The following is a 20,723-nucleotide window of genomic DNA, read 5'->3' on the forward strand; positions in this document are numbered from 1 at the left end:
CCGCTGCGCAAATACAGTTTGACATAAAATATTGCAATGACTGCCATTTTATCCTCTGGTGTCTATGCTAAAAAAAAATATATATATATATAAAATGTTTGGGGGTTCTGAGTAATTTTCTAGCAAAAAATACGGGTTTTCACTTGTAAACAACATGTGTCAGAAAAAGGCCCGGTCCTAAAGTGGTTAAACATTTGCAAACTCGGGTGGCAATCAAAGCTCAGTCAGCTCTGTTACCATGGCTGCTTTGTAAATATACTTACAATTATATTGAATTAAAATATACCAACCTTCTTTCAACTGAATATAAATAGAACTCCAACATTAAAGTTTAGTTGAAAGCAGAAATCAATAAGGTGAAGTTCAGCATTGCAGGACAATGGATTCCACAACACATAAACTCTATCATGTACATGGAATGGATACCAGAAATCATCTGGATTCATATTTCTCTAATAAGGAGGACATGGTCTTTGCAGATGATACTTTAAAATTTCCAATGGCGAATATTTACAATCAGCTCAGCAGCGGTATGTACAGAATATATTGATATATTTAACAAAAAAGACTAATTTTGGTAATAAATCTAAGCATATAACTCACAGGGGTGGGGGTTCCCATAGCTCTGTCTTCATAGTTTCCCATTGCTGGTAGCAGGAGAATGCTTTATTTCTGGCTCAAAAATCAAGCTATTTCTATAGAAAAAGTTATTCACCTCACTTTGAACTCTTCCACATTTTGTTGTGTTACAAGTTGCAATTTATATAGATTTGATTGAGATTTTATATATATGATGTATATTAAAATTAATGTATACATAATTATATAAAATTAAATTCAATTTGTAATTAAATAACAACAATTAACACAAAAAATGGGGCTTCCTCTGGAGCAAACAATCGTCCTCTGATGTTGTATAATTGGTTGAAAGAAATCTACTTTTGGGTAATTAATGTTCCTAGTGTAAGCAAGTCCAGGATAAGGATTTAGACAAGTACCAATCAAGGTTGGGTTCTAGAAATTATTTTTAAAAACTTCTCCAGTGGGCTTTTCAACATTTTTAATTGTGAAAAGCTGTCTTGGGAGGCAACCAACAACTTCAAGATGAATCCTCTGTGCCATTTATTCCATCCAATGGCACAATGAAGGAATGGAGAACTCCATTGTGAGGTGGAGAGGTCAACAGTGGCAGGCTGGTCTAAAAAAAAATATTTTAAAGAGGATCATAAACTTATGGAAGAGCCCTGGGACCATCATAAAAAAATTTCAAAGATTTCTGAGTTTAAAAATATATATATATTTTTTTTTTTTTACAGAATTCTGAGTTTGAAAGTCAGAATTCTGAGATTAAAAGTCAGAATTCTGACTTTGCAAGTCAGAATTCTGATTTATTAAACACAATTCTGAGATTAAAAGTCAGAAAGTCAGAATTCTGAGATTAAAAGTCAGAATTCTGAGTTTAAAAAGTTAGAATTCTGAGTTTAAAGTCAGAATTCTGACTTTTAATCTCAGAATTCTGACTTTCAAACTCAGAATTCTGACTTTTAATCTCAGAATTGATCATGGCCCCAGGCTCTTCCATATAAACTGGTACCACATCATGATGAGACAATAACAAATAATAATGTATTTCCTATGACAGTTTTTTTTTTTACAAATATAAATTTATTGAAACACGGAAAGCGATACAGTAGAAGAGAACAGTAGTTAGGGGGGGGGGGAAAGAGGAGGACAGTAGAAAGTAGAAGGTAGAAGGGGGGGGGGGTGAGGGGAAAGAAAAGAAGATTGCCGACGATGGAGTCCAAATTCTATGACTGTTTTTTTTTTTTTTTCTTTGGTGAATGTGTCACTCCTAGTCATTATATTATCACTTTTTATGTATTTGCTTGCAAAGGGTTAATTTACAAACATTATCATACTTGTTTTTTAACTTTAAGGCCCAGTTTACACTTGTACGAGTTGTCATGCAACTATGCACCCCAAAGTCACATGACAAGTTGCACCCCATGTTTTTTCAAAGAGTACCGTTCATATTTGTGTGATTTAAGCCTCGTGCATACAGGGCATTTTTTCCGGCTGCTTTTAGGAAATAGAAGAGGGCAGAAAAACACTGCTAAACGCTAACGTAATTAAATGCGGCAAAATGTGCATTAGAACCAATGCAAAATGCTACTAAAAGCTTGTTTTTACAGCTGCTTTTTCCTGGTGTCAGTACTGGTTTTGCAGCTTGTTTTTTTTTTTAACGTCCTTAAAGTCACAGCGACATTAAAGTAGTTCCTGCACTACTTTGATCTGACTTTCATGCGACATGAGGGCCATAAACTTCAATGTAAACCTTAAAAGTCACATGAAAGCCGCACCTGAATTTTATATATATATATATGTATGTGTGACTTTGTAGAGCACACACAGTCACATGGTCAAAGCCAAAGTCGCACTTGCCCAAAGTGGCATCAAAGTCCCATTAAGTCACACTGTAAAGTCACAATGGAAATTGCACAATTTTGAAATCGCGCAAGTGTGAATGGAGCATAACAAAAGATCATAACAAATGTAGAGCAAAGTGACTGTGTCCCCTGACCTCTTTATACTCCCCTTACCTGCACTACATCTCAGCACCTTGCTCATCTGGCAAGGTAATGTGATATATATGGAAGATAATGTGACATATAATGGAAGATAATGTGACATATAACGGAAGATAATGTGACATATAATGGAAGATAATGTGACATATAATGGAAGATAATGTGACATATAATGAAAGATAATGTGACATATAATGGAAGATAATGTGACATATAATGAAAGATAATGTGACATGTAATGGAAGATAATGTGACATATAATGAAAGATAATGTGACATGTAACGGAAGATAATGTGACACATATGGAAGATAATGTGACATATAATGGTGGCTGGGCTTAGCAGGGCATGACCATATCAAATATTGGTGGGGAACAAGTTTTTAAAGCTATATTCACCTAGCAGTGTCATTAAATGCCAATTGTTATGAAATCTCTTTATTGGCAGTAAAATGTTCCGGGAAAATAACATCTGAATCTGTATTATCCCTGCAGGTCATGTTAAGGGTACATTTATGATTGACATCAGCGTTGGTTCCTTCATTCACCATCTTTATGCCTGCTCCGGTTTCTTCAAAAAAATAGTTATATTAAAATTCCAAGAGAAATGTATCATGGAACTGACAAAATGGCTACATGACCGTACCGGAGCATATGATTGGTCGCATACATCATCAGCCGCAGCTGAGTTAGAAGGAACGAGGTGACTTGTCCCATAATCATTCCTCACTTTCTGATTTTTACATTTGAGGTTGCAGAAGATTGTTTCTTTAAAAGACACTTTTATTGGTTTTGAGTATATTTCATTTATTAAGTTGTTTAACCACTTCTGGACTGGAAGAATTTCCCACTTAATAAGCAGGCCATTTTTTGTGATTTGGCACTGCGTTACTTTAACTGATAATTGCGCGGTCGTGCGACGCTGTACCCAAATAAAATTGATGTCCTTTTTCCCCACAAACAGAGCTTTCTTTTGGTGGTATTTGATCACCTCTGCAATTTAAATTTTTTTGCGCTATAAACAAAAAAGAGCGACAATTCTGAAAAAGAAAAAAAAACAATATTTTTTACTTTTTGCTATATAACATTCCCAATGAAATAAAAAAATTAAAATTTCATAATTTTAGACCAATTTGTATTCTGCTACAAATTTTTGTTAAAAAAAAAATTGCAATAAGCGTATTTTGATTGGTTTGCGCAAAAGTTATCGCGTCTACAAACTAGGGGAAAGATTTATGTTATTTTTATTTATTTTTTTACTAGTAATGACGGTGATCAGCGATTTTTAGCGGGACTGCGACATTGCGGGAGACAGACCAGACACCTAACTGACATTTTTGACACTTTTGCACTGTTACTGTACTAATAACACTGGCAGGGAAGGAGTTAACACCAGGTGTGATCAAAGGGTTAAATGCTCTTTCTAACTGTGTGGGGGGTGGGCTTGCTGCATGAACACAGAGACCTGTGTTCCTAAATAGTTCCTCCAGTGCAGCCAGTGACCACCAGTATACGTCCCCCAATGCAGAGCTATGCGTGAGTGCCTCCAGTGCAGCCAGTGACCACCAGTATACGTCCCCCAATGCAGAGCTATGCGTGCGTGCCTCCAGTGCAGCCAGTGACCACCAGTATACGTCCCCCAATGCAGTGCTATGCGTGCGTGCCTCCAGTGCAGCCAGTGACCAACAGTATACGTCCCCCAATGCAGTGCTATGCGTGCGTGCCTCCAGTGCAGCCAGTGACCACCAGTATACGTCCCCCAATGCAGAGCTATGCGTGCGTGCCTCCAGTGCAGCCAGTGACCACCAGTATACGTCCCCCAATGCCGAGCTATGCGTGCGTGCCTCCAGTGCAGCCAGTGACCACCAGTATACGTCCCCCAATGCAGAGCTATGCGTGCGTTCCTCCAGTGCAGCCAGTGACCACCAGTATACGTCCCCCAATGCAGAGCTATGCGTGCGTGCCTCCAGTGCAGCCAGTGACCACCAGTATACGTCCCCCAATGCAGAGCTATGCGTGAGTGCCTCCAGTGCAGCCAGTGACCACCAGTATACGTCCCCCAATGCAGAGCTATGCGTGCGTGCCTCCAGTGACCACCAGTATACATGTCCCCCAATGCAGAGCTATGCGTGCGTGCCCGACAGAGCAGTGCACTTACCTGGATGCTGGAGCCCTGTGAGTCACGGCGGCTTCTCCCTCTCCTCTTCTCCGGTCTCCTCTCCGCTCCGCTCTCTGCAATGCCGGTCCACCGCGTCCAGTGTCCACTCCAGTCGGTGCGGCAGCGTGACTGACGCACGCGACGTCAGCTGGGTCAGCATGGGGCCATGGGATGTCCTGGATGATGATTGGTCCAGGCTGTAGACTGGACCAATCACAGCCAGGATATCAGGAAAGTGGGGGTGTCCAAGCGCAATGACTTGCGCCCAGGTTACGCCCCCAGAAGGCAGCCAATTGGCGCCTCTTCTGGGTCATAAACCCCACCCCCCCATAGCCACCACATAGGCCGATGTAGCGGCGAACACAATTTTTTTTTTCAAAACTTTATTTGTTTGTTTTGTAATTTTTTTTTCAAAACTTTATTTGTTCGTTTTGTAATTTTTTTTTCTTTCTTTTTTTAGGGGTAGGGGGGGGGGGGCGGCGCCCTGGCGCCCCCTATGCACAAGCCACCACTGTTTACAACGGCAGACCGCCATTCCGCGGGGAGCGATCACGGGTTCCCGGCGGCAATCGCGGCCTCTGGACCCGCTGATTGGCTCTTTCTGTGGCCAATTGGCGCCCCCCTACTAGCGTTCCCACGAAACGACGTACATGTGCGTCGTTTCACGGGACAGAGCCGACCTGCCGGCGACTGGTCGGGAAGTGGTTAAATACAAACTTTTTTCATGTTTTTAGTAACTTTGAAATATTGTACTTGAAAAGTTCAAATATATGTTTCCATCCAGCCGATGGAGCTCTCAGCTCTTTATAATTGTTTTTATTCAGGCTCTCCTTATCTACTGTGCTGAAAAAGCCAATTCACATTGTTTAACCACTTCTGGGCTGGAAGGTTTTACCCCCTTAATGACCACGCCATTTTTTTTGCGATTCTGCACTGCGTTATTTTAATGGACAATTGCGTGGTTGTGCGACGCTGTGCCTAAAGAAATTGATGTCCTTTTTTTCCCCACAATTAGATCTCGCTTTTAGTGGTATTTATTCACCTGTGCAATTTTTTTATTTTTTGTGCTATAAACAAAAAAAAGAGCGACAATTTTGAAAAAAAAAAAAAATATATATATATATATTTTTCACATTCCGCTATATAACATTCCCAATAAAAAAAAAGTAAAAATCTATTTTTTTCATCACTTTAGGCCAATTTGTATTCTGCTGCATATTTTTGGTATAAAAAACCCCCAATAAGTGTATTTTGATTGGTTTGCGCAAAAGTTATCGCGTCTACAAACTAGGGGAAAGATTTATGTCATTTTTATTTATTTATTTACTAGTAATGGCGGCGATCAGTGATTTTTAGAGGGACTTCAACATTCCAGCGGACAGATCGGACCTCTAACTGACATTTTTTACTTTTTTGGGGGGACCAGTGACATTACTACAGTAATCAGTGCTAAAAATATGCACTGTTACTGTAATAATGACACTGGCAGGGAAGGGGTTAACCAAGGGGTGATCAAAGGGTTAAATGTATGCATAGGGGGTGTTTTCTAACTGTGAGGGGGGTGGGCTTGAGGAATCAACACAGATACCTGTGATCCTAAATAGGAGGATCATAGGCGCTCTGTACTGATTCCTGAGAGAACAACGCTCTGCTGTGTTTATAACAGCAGACCACTGTTCCCTCTTTACAACCCCTTTATTCAACCACATTACCTATATATGTAGAAAAAATAAGGTGAATATATATGCAGATAAAAAGAGAAAGATAATGATAATTTTCTATAACGAGATGTATTATATATATATATATATATATAAATATATATATATATATATATATATATATATATATTAAAACTGAATTCAATGCAGATTAAAAGACTCAGATTAAGGCCTGGTTCACACCGATGCAGGTTGCAGTTTGCATATCCCAGGTGCATTTAGAATTTTTCAGTACACATTTTTGATCCATTGAGTCTATGGAACCAAAAACCCCCAAATAAATCCCTGGCCCTTTCATTAAAATGCACAGATGTGAACGCGACCCATAGAAATCCATGTTAAATGGACTATAGTGTGTTTCTGCAAAACTGAAAATGCACTAAAAAATGCATGGGTGTGAACTAGGCCTTATGGAGCTCTGTAATCATTTTAAATGCAAGCAGTGTAAGTACCCGGAATCTGATCTGTTATCAGCCTCTTGCAGTCTCTGTACTACAGAACTGGAGTGTGAGAGGAAAAAGCAGTACATGTATCAGTTCATGTGCTGACAGAAGGAGAGAACAGAGTGACAGACAGACGAGACCATCATTGTGCTGCTTCTCATATCACTGTCCATTCACAGATGGGGGAGGGTGCAGGACAACCTGGGCTTAGGGGAAATGAGTTGAATAAATCTGGCCATCTGACCGAGAACATCAAGTGGTAGAAAAAATGGTACTATGGGGGATATCTCTAGACTGAAGGTGAATATTGCAGAAAAATCTGGTTATATTTATCTTTTCAGCATGCTATTCCCCTTGTTATTTGTATCTGGAGTTCTGTTTAAAAAAAAAAAAAAAAAAAAAAATCCTAAAATTGGTAGATATAGTATATGAGTAGATATATTTGTATTAGATCAGAAACTAGTGGATGTGCTTTCTAGGTCTGTTGGAGTAACTGGTAGGTATTAGAGTGGTGTATTGGGCTGCCCATGGATGAGCTGGCTGAATTAAAAAAAAACTGACTTCCTATCCACACCCAAGGTGGATGAAGGAATCCTCCCTGCTGTGTCGTTGTCTCCCTGCAGCACTGATCGAGCGTGGAGAATTCAACAGGGTGGTTGTACAGAAGTCAATCAGTAGATCGACTTCTGTACAACCATAGTGCCCATACGTAGGTCGAAATTCTGTCAGTCCCTGCTAAATTGGTATAATTTTGATCCATGTGTAGCTAGCTTTAGAAAGTACAAAGTAGATACTGAAATATAAAATATTGAAAGACACATACAAATCAGAAAACTGTATACTTACCTTTGGTCATTGTCCTTTCTTAGCACGTACAGTATATATGGCATCATACTGATAGGATATAACAATCTAAAAACAGGGTAAAATAACCTATAGAGTTGAATTATTAATATTGAAAGTAGAAGAGAGAACCACAGATCTCCATGTCCAAGTCTATGGTGGCAAGGGCAGCAGGACTGACCCTGTCATGTGTCAAGGAGGTAGCATAAGACGGCCATATTGCTGCCTTAAAAATCTCCAATGTAGTGATTCCTCTGCATGTTGGTATAGACCAATGGTCTCCAAACTTTAGGGCCAGTTTATTATCCTTCAGACTTTAGGAGGGCAGGACTGTGGACATTGGGAGTAAAGATGGTTCCGACATCAGTGGGAAAAACAATGCCCCTATCTTTGATGTCAGTGGGAGGAGTTGTGCCCCATCGTTGCTGTAATCAGGCCCCATCGTTGGTGTCATAAGGCCCCATTATCGGCGTGATTGGGAGAAATTGTGCCCCACTGTTGGTGTGATTGGGAGAAATTGTGCCCCATCATTGGTGTCCTTTGGGAGCGATTGTGCCCCCTTCATTGGTGTCAGTGGGAGGAATTATGCCCCATTCTTGGTATCAGTGGGTTCAAGAGTACCCAAAGCAGGCAAAGGCCTGCATCTGGCTCTCAGGTCGCGGTTTGGAGACCACCAGTTTTTTGAATTATAGTCTATACCAGTATTGAGGAGAGTATCACCATCCTTTCATACACATTTCATCAGATCAGGATTAAAAACATTTCTACCATTAGCCTTTAGTCCTCATCCACACCATGTTGCAGAGATGTCAGGTTTTATGCAACATTTAATTTTTTTTTTTATTGTTTCACTTATTTATTTTAGTCCCTATTTATTTTTTGAACCTGTGTATGCATGCCTCCAAAATGTCTATAAATTCTCATTATTGCTACATTACACGTGACATTCTTGACTGTGGTTGCATTTCAGGGGCTTAGACTTATATGCTATTCAGTGCACAGGCTAACCACTTGGACTGGGTAAGGTGTGCGGTGACTGGGCTATCTTTTCCTAGATACCTAACATGTCACACTTTCAAATTTGCATACGCCCGTTACATAGCAGGTCTGGAACAAGAATTATTGCTCTTGTGCTGACATTTGCTATGATACCTCACAAGTGTGGTGTGATCACCGTTTACATATGCGGCAGGAGCTATGTATGTGCTCATATTTGCATGTAAGCACAGGGAAACGGGGATGTTTTTTTTTTTTTTATTACCTTCATTGCTATCACAAGGGATGAACAACATCCCTTGTGACAGCTTGAGCCGTGACAGGTCCCCTTTATGGAGAGATCTGGGGTCTATTAGATCTCAAATCTCTCCTCAGGCCTCCAATGCAGCCGTTCAGACATAGATCAGCTTGATCGGCTGCTTTCCTGGCCACTAACGGACAGGCAAACGAAAAGCCAAAACCAGAAGTGATGAAATCCTTCACAGAGAGGAAGGAACAACAGCAGTTCCTCTTTCTCTGTTAACCTCCCTGGCGGTATGATTCTTTTGGATTTTAGGTGCTGAAAGCGGTACCATTATTTTAGGTGCTGAAAGCATGTAATTCTTGTGAATGAGCAGCCCAAACCAACTGTATACATTTATTATACATATTATATATATATATATATATATATATATATATATATATATATATATGTATGTATACATATATTATGTATACATATATTATATATATACGTATATATATATATATATATATATATATATATATATATATATATATATATAATGTATACAGTTGGTTTGGGCTGCTCATTCACAAGAATTACGTGTGTATATATATATATATATATATATATATACGTGTGTATATATATATATATATATATATATATATATATATATATATATATATATATACATATATATGTATATATATATATATATATATATATAATATGTGTATATATATATATATATATATATATATATATATATATATATATATATATATATGTATATGTGTATATATATACGTATATATATACTGTATATATATGTATATATATTATATATACTGTATATATATGTATATATATATATATACATATATTTACATAAAAAGTACAGTAAAACTGCAGGAAAGGGCACTGGGGGGCAATGTAATGTGATTTTATTTTATTTTGAACGATATCAGTGTGTTTGGTGCATTTTACATTCGAATTTGCCGCCGGTTCCACCCCCCGGCGGACGTCACGTCGCCGGAGACGGAAGCCGGGGCTCGCAGACGATCGGGAGAGAGCTCCGCCGCCGCACACCGCTCGCAGACATCGCTGGATCCCGGAGAAAAGGTAAGTAAAACCTCCTCCAGCATCCAGCGATCTTCCTAGCGCTACCCCGAGTGTGACTCGGGGTTACCGCTTTTGGCACTAAAATCTTACCCCGAGTCACACTCGGGAATACCGCTAGGAAGGTTAAGTGCAGCTTTCTTCGCTGGCCACAGCGACCCACTTCAGCTGCCCGCAGAAGTGATCCAGTGGCCGCTCAGCCACTCAAATCACTTCTGCTTAAGAAAGAATCGCCGGCTGCAAGTTTTGATGCCTGAATGATGCCTGCAGCTGCAGGCATCATCCCGGTATAACCACTTCAACTCAAGGACATCCATGGATGTCCTAAGTGGTTTTTAAGTACAATTAAGATGTTACCTCAGGCCTGAAAGGAGGGAGAGATATCATGTCTGTGACCTGCTGTGGCAACTTTTTTGCTGACATTACCTTGCAGACTGAACCCTCCAAAAAACAAACTTTGATGTTTTGTTATATATTTGTTCACTAGGGACCTCGTGGATAACTTTTCTGACATCACTCGGTGAGTGCTGCTCCTAGTCACGTCTGATGTCTTCCATGCCCTTGTGAGCAGGCCATATTTATTATCTGTTCATCACAGATCCACTGCCTGTAAATTTGCACGAGCAAGGTCCTACAGGGTGCTTTGCTACACAGTGTTTGTTCTTCCCTATCCGTGTTATGGTGTTTGTGGTGTTTGGGGATATGGATAGTTTTTTTCTTTACAAAACAAAGTGCAGCGCTTATCATAAATGAATGAGACACAAGTACATAGCAGTATTTAAAAATTGTGATAGAAATACAGTCCATAAGTAAAAAAAAAAGTATACAAACAAAAATAATGAACAAGTCCAAAAATGTGCAACAGAGAAGGTGATGCTTCCCAAATTGCTTCTAATAGAGAAGACACGCAGACCTAAAGACTCCAAAGATGTCCAGTGAAGTGAATGTAAGGAGTGGCTGCTTACCAGAAATTGTTGGCTTTCAAATGAATGAATTTTTTGGAACAAAAAAAAAAGCCAAACACGCTGTAGGGGACAATCTCCAAACGAATCCTGACTGATTCCTGTACTGTATGACGTATCATAACCATCACTTGTGTGTTATCAGTCTCTCTTTCTCTTGAGACTTTGGACAGACAGCTTACAAAAACAAAGTTGCCTTGAAGAGCCAGGCTGCCGCATGCCCAGCATTGCTTCCCAGACAGCCGGCTATGTCTGTGAGAACGTAACCTGTGTCTACTGGCACTACGATGAGAGAGTGAGGGATAGTGAGCAGACCTTGCCCTTGATCTTTACCTCTGAATGAGAGGAATTCTTATCGCTATAGAGATAATGATGAAAAGAGCCGCAACAAAGCAATGTTCATGTCTAATCAAAATGTTCTAGATGTTCGAGAGTTCTGGCGTGAACCGAATCGGGAGGGTGTTCGGTCCAACTCTAGTGAGCAGACCTTGCCCTTGAGCTTCAACTCCAATAATGTGAATGAGAGGAAATCTTATCCCTAGAGAGATAATGATAATAATAATGATGAAAAGAGCTGCAACAAAATAAAGTTCATGTCTAATCTTTACTGTTTAAAATGCTCTTCTACATATTTTCTTCAATACTTATATATAGTTACATAGTTACATAGTTGCATAGTAGGTGAGGTTGAATAAAGACAACAGTCCATCCAGTTCAACCTGTGTATTTTGGTGTGTGTGACTGTAATCATCTAACATAGCCCTTTATCTCCTTATCCTTGAGATGTAAGTCTAAGAGTCTTTTGAAAGTCACCATACTACCCGCGGAAACCACCTCTTGTGGTAGACAATTCCACAATCTTGTAGCCCTAACAGTAAAGAACCCTCCTCGTTGCCTGAGGTTAAAACGCTTCTCCTCTAATCGCATTGTATGTCCTCGAGTCCTTATGCAATTCCTTCGAATGAACAGCATTTTTTCTAAGCTGAGATCCCCATTAAGATATTTATAAATTGCTATCATGTCTCCTCTCAGACGTCTCTTCTCCAGGGAAAATAAATCGAGCGATTGCAGCCGCTCTTCATAGTTAAGGTCCTCTAACCCCCTAATCAGTTTGGTTGCCCTTCTCTGGACTTTCTCCAGCTCCAACACATCCCTCCTGAGGACTGGCGACCAGAACTAGACAGAATACTCCAGATGCGGTCGGACCAGAGTTTTATAAAGTGGAAGGATTATAGTCTTATCTCTGGAATACATCCCTTTCTTTATGCATGCTAATATTCTGTTGGCTTTGGCAGCTGCCGCTTGACATTGCATGCTGTTGCCTAATCTATCATCAACCAAGACTCCCAGATCTTTCTCCATTTTTGATTCCCCCAAGGGTTCCCCTCCCAACGTGTATTGTGTTTTTATGTTTTTAGTCCCCAAGTGCAGAACCTTACACTTCTCCACGTTAAACCTCATTTGCCATGTCGTTGCCCACTCCGTAATTTTGTCCAGGTCATTCTGTAGGATATCTGCTTCATGCTGTGCAGTTATTGCCCTGGCCAATTTTGTGTCATCTGCAAAAACTGATAACGAACTACTGATCCCGTCCTCAATGCTGTTTATGAATAAATTGAACAAGGTTGGTCCCAGGACTGAGCCCTGGGGCACCCCGCTTACTACCTCAGACCAGCCTGAGTATGCGCTGTTTATTACCACCCTTTGGACACGGCCTTTTAGCCAGTTCCGTATCCAAGAGCAAACCCTGCTGTCGATACCTGCAGACCTTATTTTATAAATTAAGCGCTTGTGTGGAACTGTATCAAACGCCTTAGCGAAATCCAAGTACACCACATCCACTGGTCTGCCCCTATCTAGCTCACAGCTCACCTCCTCGTAGAATGCTAGGAGATTGGTTTGACAAGAACGCCCATTTGTAAACCCGTGCTGATTATTACTGATGATGTTGTTGTCTTTAGCATATTCTACAATATAGTCCCTTATCATCCCCTCCAGAAGTTTACATATTATTGATGTCAACCTGACAGGCCTATAATTTCCCGGGATATGCCTCTGGCCCTTTTTGAATATCGGAATCACGTTAGCCTTCCTCCAATCCCCTGGTACATCTCCTGTCCTAATACTGTCAGCAAAGATCAGGAACAGTGGTCTAGATATAACCTTACTGAGTTCCTTGAGTACTCTCGGATGTACGCCATCCGGGCCTGGTGATTTGTTTGTGTTAAGTTTATCCAGCCTTTCCCTGATTTCACCCTCTGTTAGCCATAGTGGCAAGTCCTGTGTATTACTACTAACCATATAGTCATGGTCAGTGTACCCCTCCTTTTCCTGTGTGAACACTGACGAGAAAAAAGCGTTCAGCACAGTTGCTTTTTCAGTGTCTTCTGTAACCATCCTCCCATCATCATTAATTATGTGTGCAATATGCTCTGCCCTAGTTTTTTTGCTGTTGATATATTTAAAGAATTTCTTTGGGTTTTTTTTACTATCCTCTGCTATTTGTCTCTCAAAGTTGATTTTAGCCATCTTGATTTCTTGTTTACTTTTCTTATTTGCCTCCTTGTATTGCTGGAAGGCCGATACTGAGCCCTCTGATTTATATTTCTTGAAGGCCATTTTTTTTCCCCTAATAAGTTTTTTAACGCTACGGTTTAGCCAGCCAGGTTTGGCTTTGTCTCTTCTAAATTTATTTCCCATAGGAATGCACTGCAAGATGCCTTTGCCTAATATGTTCCTAAAGCATTCCCATTTTTCCTCAGTGGTCAGGGATCCCAGGGTTTGGTCCCAGTTTACCCTTTCCATCAATGAGTACAACTTTGAAAAGTTTGCCCGTCTGAAGTTTAGGGTTCTTATGTTCCCCACTTGCCTTTATATATTGTTATTTATACTAAATGTGATCATCCTGTGATCGCTAGAGCCCAGGTTGTCCTGGACTCCTACCTCCGAGATTATGTCTGGGTCATTAGTGATCAATAGATCCAGGATTGCATTTTCTCTAGTAGGGGAATCCACCAACTGTGACATGTAATTATCCAGTAAGGTTTCCGTGAATAGACGGGCCTTATGTGAGTGTGCAGTCCCCTCTTCCCAGTCAATGTCGGGATAATTGAAGTCCCCCAATATGATGACTGATCTCAGTTTTGCCACTTTACCCATTAGTGCTAAAAATTCCAGCTCTACTTCCTCCCCTTGGTTAGGTGGCCTATAGCAAACCCCCACAACTACTTTTCCCTTATCTTCTTCCCTATCGAGTTCAACCCACACAGATTCTAAATCCATGCTCATCCCTTCCGTAATGTCACTCCTTTCTATCACCTTTATATTGTTCTTGACATAGAGACATACCCCTCCCCCTCTTTTTCCTACCCTGTCCTTCCGGTACACCGGATACCCTTGGATATTGGCCAGCCAGTCATGTGAGGGGTCAAACCAAGTCTCTGTTATTCCCACTAGGTCTATGTCCTCCTCATGTACTAACATTTCCAACTCATCCATCTTATTAGCTAGGCTCCTGGCATTAGCATATACCCCTCTTAGTTTTACGGAAGTTAAACGTGATTGGTGGTTATGTTTATTCCTGTTTGGTCTGCGGTTTTCCTGCACAGACCCGCCAATTGACGTTATGGAACTACTGTCGCTGCTGACCCTACAACTGCCTTCTGTCCTCTGCTCTCTCCTGACTGATTCTACTTCTGAGCCCTCCCCCCGTCTCCTAGTTTAAAAGCCCCTCCAACTTGGTGGCCATCTTTCTCCCCAAAAGAGCTGTACCGTCCCCATTAAGGTGCAGCCCATCCTTACTAAAGAGCTGGTAGCCGACTGAGAAGTCAGCCCAGTTCTCCAGGAACCCAAACCCCTCCTTCCTACACCAATTCCTCAGCCACTTGTTAAGTTCCCTAATCTCCTTCTGCCTCTCCTGTGTGGCTCGAGGTACAGGCAGTATTTCAGAGAAAACCACCTTGGAGGTCCTTTTCCTCAATCTATTACCTAAGTCCCTGAAATCGTTCTTAAGGATCCTCCACCTACCTTTAACTTTGTCATTAGTGCCCACATGCACCATGACCGCTGGGTCATCCCCAGCCCCGCCCAATAATCTGTCTGCCAGATCTGCGATGTGCCGAACTCGGGCGCCCGGTAAACAACAAACTGTTCGGTTCACGAGATCTTTTTTACAGATTGCCCTCTCTGTCCTCTTGATAATTGAGTCCCCAACTACCACAAGCTTTCTAACCTTACCTGAGTTACGGCCCCCCTTCTTCCTGGAGCCGTCCCTCCCCTGGCAGCTGGGGGAGGGTGCATGCTCCAGCACTGCCACCCCTGAGTTGATATCCCCCTCAACCTGCAACTCGGCAAACATGTTAGGGTCTATCAACTCAGGATTGGCCTCCCTGACACTCCTCCCCCTAACATTCCTAACGGTCACCCAGCTGCGTACCTCTGCTGCTTGCGTCTCCTCTACTCCCCCCTCCTCTATGCTGACCCCTGCCAGCGCCTGATGGGTAATGTCCAAGCTCCTTTCCAGGTTGTAGATGCCACGCAGTGTTGTCACTGTGTTCTCTAGATCCACGATGTGGGCTTCCAGAGCAACAAGTCGCTCACATCTTGCACAGCAGTATTTGTCCTCGATTGATTCATCAAGGAACGCATACATGCCGCAAGAAGTGCACTGAGTGGCATCCGCAATCCTGTCGGACGTTATTACCCACTACTCTATGGGGATATATTAACAAACTGCTCTTCCTAACCTACACTACCTCTAACTTCCCTGGTACTAAACCTGGGGTACCCACCAGTCGCTAATACCCTCACCAGTCACTAGATACTCACCAGTCGCACGGATCCTCACCAGTCGCAAGGATACTCACCAGTCGCTAATACCCTCACCAGTCGCAAGGATACTCACCCACCAGTCGCAAGATACTCACCAGTCGCAAGATACTCACCAGTCGCAAGATACCCTCACCAGTCGCAAGGATACTCACCCACCAGTCGCAAGATACTCACCAGTCGCAAGGATACTCACCCACCAGTCGCAAGATACTCACCAGATGCAAGGATACTCCCCAGTCGCAAAGATACTTACCAGGCGCAAGATGCTACCAGTCGCAGATACTCACCAGTCGCAAGATGGTCACCAGTCGCAGATACTCACCAGTCGCAAGATAGTCACCAGTCGCAAGATGGTCACCAGTCGCAGATACTCACCAGTCGCAGATACTCACCAGTCGCAGAGATACTCACCAGTCACAGATACTCACCAGTCACAGATACTCACCAGTCACAGATACTCACCAGTCACAGATACTCACCAGTTACAGATACTCACCAGTCACAGATACTCACCAGTTACAGATACTCACCAGTTACAGATACTCACCAGTTACAGATACTCACCAGTTGCAAGATGGTCACCAGTCGCAGATACTCACCAGTCGCAAGATACCCACCAGTCGCAAGAGCACCTCTCAGTCTATAGTAGCTACTGTACTTGTAGTCCCCCACCAGCAGCCCACCCCCCTACCAGCAGATCAGTTGCTTCCTACTTACGCCCCTCGGTCAGGTCCAGGTCCTTGTCTTCTCCACTGCTGTTCTGTCCCCGCTCTGACGCCGCAGCTGCTCTGTCCCCGCACTGGCTCCCTGCTGGTCCGCACTGATGCCGCTGCTGCTCCTTCCCCGCACTTTCCCCCGCAGCGGTTCCCTGGTCCGCGGCTCCTGCACCCGGCCCCAGGCTTCCTAGTGCGGCTTTTCCCGCTCCCCCCCCCCCCCCCCCGCACGTGCGGCTCCTCCTCTCCTCCTCCGTACAGCTCCACACAGCGCTCCTCGCTGTGTGTGTGTGTGCTTGGATCACTCGCAACTTCCGGCTCCTCCTCTCTCGATCTATTATTGCTTTAGCCATTTAGAAAAAGCAATGTTGTAACAGAATATTTGTGAATAGTGATAAAAATTGAAATGCTTGAGACAGGATCTCCAGACATGAAGTAAGAACCTACCAATACCAGAAGCAAAAAAGAGCAGATAGTGCAGGATCTACTCAAGACAAAAAGTGACTGTGTTGGCTGCCCTCCATATTTAAAAGCCTTACTTTTAGGATAGAGAAAACCCAAACTGTAAAGTCATACTGGACTTTAGGGTTTTTGGTACCCGGACCCGAACCCGAACATTTTACTGTATGTTCGGGATCGAGTTCGGCAATTTAATGGCGCGTTTAAAAAAAAGCTGCAGGGCAGCCAATCAACAAGCCTTTAACTCGTGTGCCCTTAGAAGCCATCACAGCCATGCCTACTAATGGCATGGCTGTGATTGGCCAGTGCAGCATGTGACCCAGCCTCTATATAAGCTGGAGTCACGTAGCGCCGCACATCACTCTCCTCTATCTAGTATAGGAAAGGCTGTGGCTGCTGCTTTGAGGGAAAGAATAGGAGTGGACAGAATAAGGCTACATTCACACCTGAGCGTAGCGTTTGCGCGCGTTTTTTACCGCGATTTTACAGTGATTTTTACCGCGATTTACAGGCGTTTTTACAGGCGTTTTTTGTGCAGGCGTTTTTAGATTGAATAGAAACCAATAGAAAACGCCTGTAATCTGCCCAAAAAGAAGCTCGTGTACTTTTTTGAGCGTTGGGCGTTTTGCTTACAGCGTCAAAACGCTCAGATATGAACAGGGGCAATTGAAATGAATAGGATTTGTCTTGTTGGGCATTTTGAGAGCTGATCCTAGAGCAGAAAAACGCCCCAAAAACGCCCCAAAACGCCTAGATGTGAACGGAGCCTTAGAGTTGAGCGGACACCTGGATGCTTTATTCTTTATTTATTCTTGAATTGAACTCAGCATGCGATCTACATAGATTTTGCTGTGTGGGTGCAGTGCACAATCTTTTTACCCTGCCCTGAGCCCAGTGACAGAGAAAAATTACTTTTATCCATCTGTTAGTTAGGTGGGCGGTAGGGGGCATTTTATGCAAGCTCAGTGCACCAGCACTGCATATGTACTTTTGTGACATTTTTTGTCACCCTTTTTTGGCAATACCCTCCATCTGGGGCGTCTGCAGCTTTATTCAGTGTGCATTTTAACCACTTACCGCCCGCCCGCCGTCATATGACGGCGGGACGGTGCGGCTATTATCCTGGGCGGCCGTCATATGACGTCCGCCCATTCAAGCAGGGCAGGCGCGCGATCGCGGGCGCGCCGCCGTGCACTGCCGATGTCGGCGTGTCCCCGGGACACAGCCGATCACCGGCAGGGGGGAAACAGCCAATAGGCATGGCTGTTTCCCACGTGATCGGCTGTGTTCCAATGACACAGCCGATCACAATGGAGGCGCCCGGGAGATGACCGCGCATGCGCGATCGGGAGCGCGCAGCGCGGTCATGTCGGTGGCACTGTGTTCCGCAGGAACACAGCTGTCACCGGCGGTAGTAAACAGTCACTGACAGTGACTGTTTACTATGTGATCGGCTGTGAATCCATTCACAGCCGATCACAAAATGTAAACAAAGAGCAGTAACTCAGTGTTACTAGCTCTTCTCTCCTCATACAGTTTCCAGTATGAGGGGAGAAGAGCTAGAAATAGTGAGTTACTGCTCTGTACCCCTGTAAAAAGTAAAAAGCACACAAATAAAGGTCCCCACACACAGTCCTCAGCCCCCCCCCAATGTCACCTGTCACCCAACAGTCACCTCATCAGTGCCCAGAAATTGACACCCATAACGTTCACATGTGAGCGTAGCGATCGCAGGCAGAATAACCGCGATTCTGCCCGCGATCCGGAAATCATTGCAAATGGCGGGACGCCTGTGCGCTGCCCGTGATTTGCAATAGCACCCCAAACGCTGTGCGATGTTGCCGCCATTTCCGCCTGCCGAATCACGGTAACATCGCGCAAACATCGCATGACGCCCAAAAAAGGTACAAGAGTTTCTTTGGGGCGTCATGCGTTGTTTGCGTGATGTTACCTCGATTCGGCAGGCGGAAATCGCTGCAACATCGCACAGCGTTTGGGGTGCTATTGCAAATCACGGGCAACGCACAGGCGTCCCGCGATTTGCAATGATTTCTGGATCACGGGCAGAATCGCAGTGATTCTGCCCGCGATCGCTACGCTCACATGTGGACATAGCCTAAAGTTCACCGGTCACCAGAGACTGCCATCAGTACCGCCGTGCACCATCGCCGTCACCTGTCACCCATCCGTGACCATCGCCCGTCACCTGTCACCCCATCAATCACCATCACCTGTCACCCCATCAGTCATCGTCACCTGTCACCCCATCAGTCATCGTCACCTGTCACCCCATCAGTCATCGTCATCTGTCACCCTATCAATCATCGTCACTTGACACCCCATCAGTGATCGTCACTTGTCACCCCATCAATCATCGTCACATGTCACCCCGTCAGTGATTGTCATCTGTCACCCCATCAATCATCGTCACTTGTCACCTCATCAATCATCGTCACCTGTCACCTCATCAATCATCATCACCTGTCACCCCATCAGTCATCGTCACCTGTCACCCCATCAGTCATCGTCACCTGTCACCCCATAAGTCATCGTCACCTGTTTGCCATATACATGCAATCACTTACTGAGCGCCTAACGACTATATGCGTCGGCCAGTAAAAGCTAAATACTGGGGTTATGGCAGCAGATAGCCCCCATAACCCCGGTATTTTTTGAAACGGCGGGCGGTCGGCTTTCAGATAAGGGTGGTCCCAGTGGCAGATTCGCCGTGGAATTACCCTTACGGTGCAGGGGAAGAGGTGCCCCCCCCCCCTCCCGCCGCGTCCCAGACGTTTTCCCAGCTTACCGGACCCGCCGGCAGCGGGGAAAACTATCCGGTCCCGGATCCTCAGAGACAGGAAGTCGAGTGAGGGCAAGATGGCCCTCACTCAACTCTATGGTCTTGGAGGACCGGAGCTACGTCAAAAGACGTTGCCTAGCAACCGGTTTAAAGGGCCGCTTTTTTTTTTTGCTTTTTTTTTTTGCTTTTTTTTTTTTCCTCTTTCAACAATTTTTTTTTTTTTTTTTGCTTTTTTAGTGTAGTTGTGAGGTGTGAGGTCTTTTTGACCCCAGATCTCACAATAAAGAGGACCTGTCATGCCTATTTCTATTACAAGGGATGTTTACATTCCTTGTAATAGGAATAAAAATGATCAAAACATTTTTTTTTTTTAAACTGTGTAAAAATAAAAAAATAATAAATAAAATAAATAGGAAAAAAAAAAAAAATTAAAGCGCCCTGTCCCCGTTAGCTCGCGCGCAGAAGCAAACGCATATGCAAGTCCCGCCCACATATGTAAACGGTGTTCAAACCATACATGTGAGGTATCGCCACGATCGTTAGAGCGAGAGCAATAATTTGAGCCCAAGACCTCCTCTGTAACTCTAAGCTAGTAACCTGCAGAAATTTTTAAAATGTTGCCTATGGGGATTTTTAAGTACCAATGTTTGGCGCCATTCTGTGAGCATGCGCAATTTTGAAGCATGACATGTTGGGTATCTAATTACTCGGCGTAACATTATCTTTCACATTATGGAAAAAAATTGTGCTAAATTTACTGTTTTCTTATGTTTTAGTTCAAAAAAGTGAATTTTTTTATTTGGAAGACTGCTGCGCAAATATGGTGTGATAAAAAATATTGCAACGATCTCCATTTTATTCTC

General features: G+C 43.2%; 1 protein-coding gene across 1 annotated transcript in view; it reads left to right on the forward strand.

Annotated features, from left to right (window-relative positions):
* The first annotated feature begins 360 nt into the window (after positions 1-360).
* Positions 361-20,723, forward strand: part of LOC309568836 (uncharacterized protein) — a 149,296-nt gene continuing 128,933 nt past the window's right edge. The window contains exons 1-2 of the mRNA XM_082274621.1: positions 361-530; positions 3,083-3,290. Coding sequence (XP_082130747.1) covers positions 380-530; positions 3,083-3,290 — 359 coding nt within the window. The 5' untranslated portion in view covers positions 361-379. The remainder of the gene's footprint in view (positions 531-3,082; positions 3,291-20,723) is intronic.

The sequence above is a fragment of the Pelophylax lessonae genome, assembly GCF_965119305.1.
Source record: "Pelophylax lessonae genome assembly, chromosome: 12".
In the NCBI taxonomy this organism is placed as follows: Eukaryota; Metazoa; Chordata; class Amphibia; order Anura; family Ranidae; genus Pelophylax; species Pelophylax lessonae.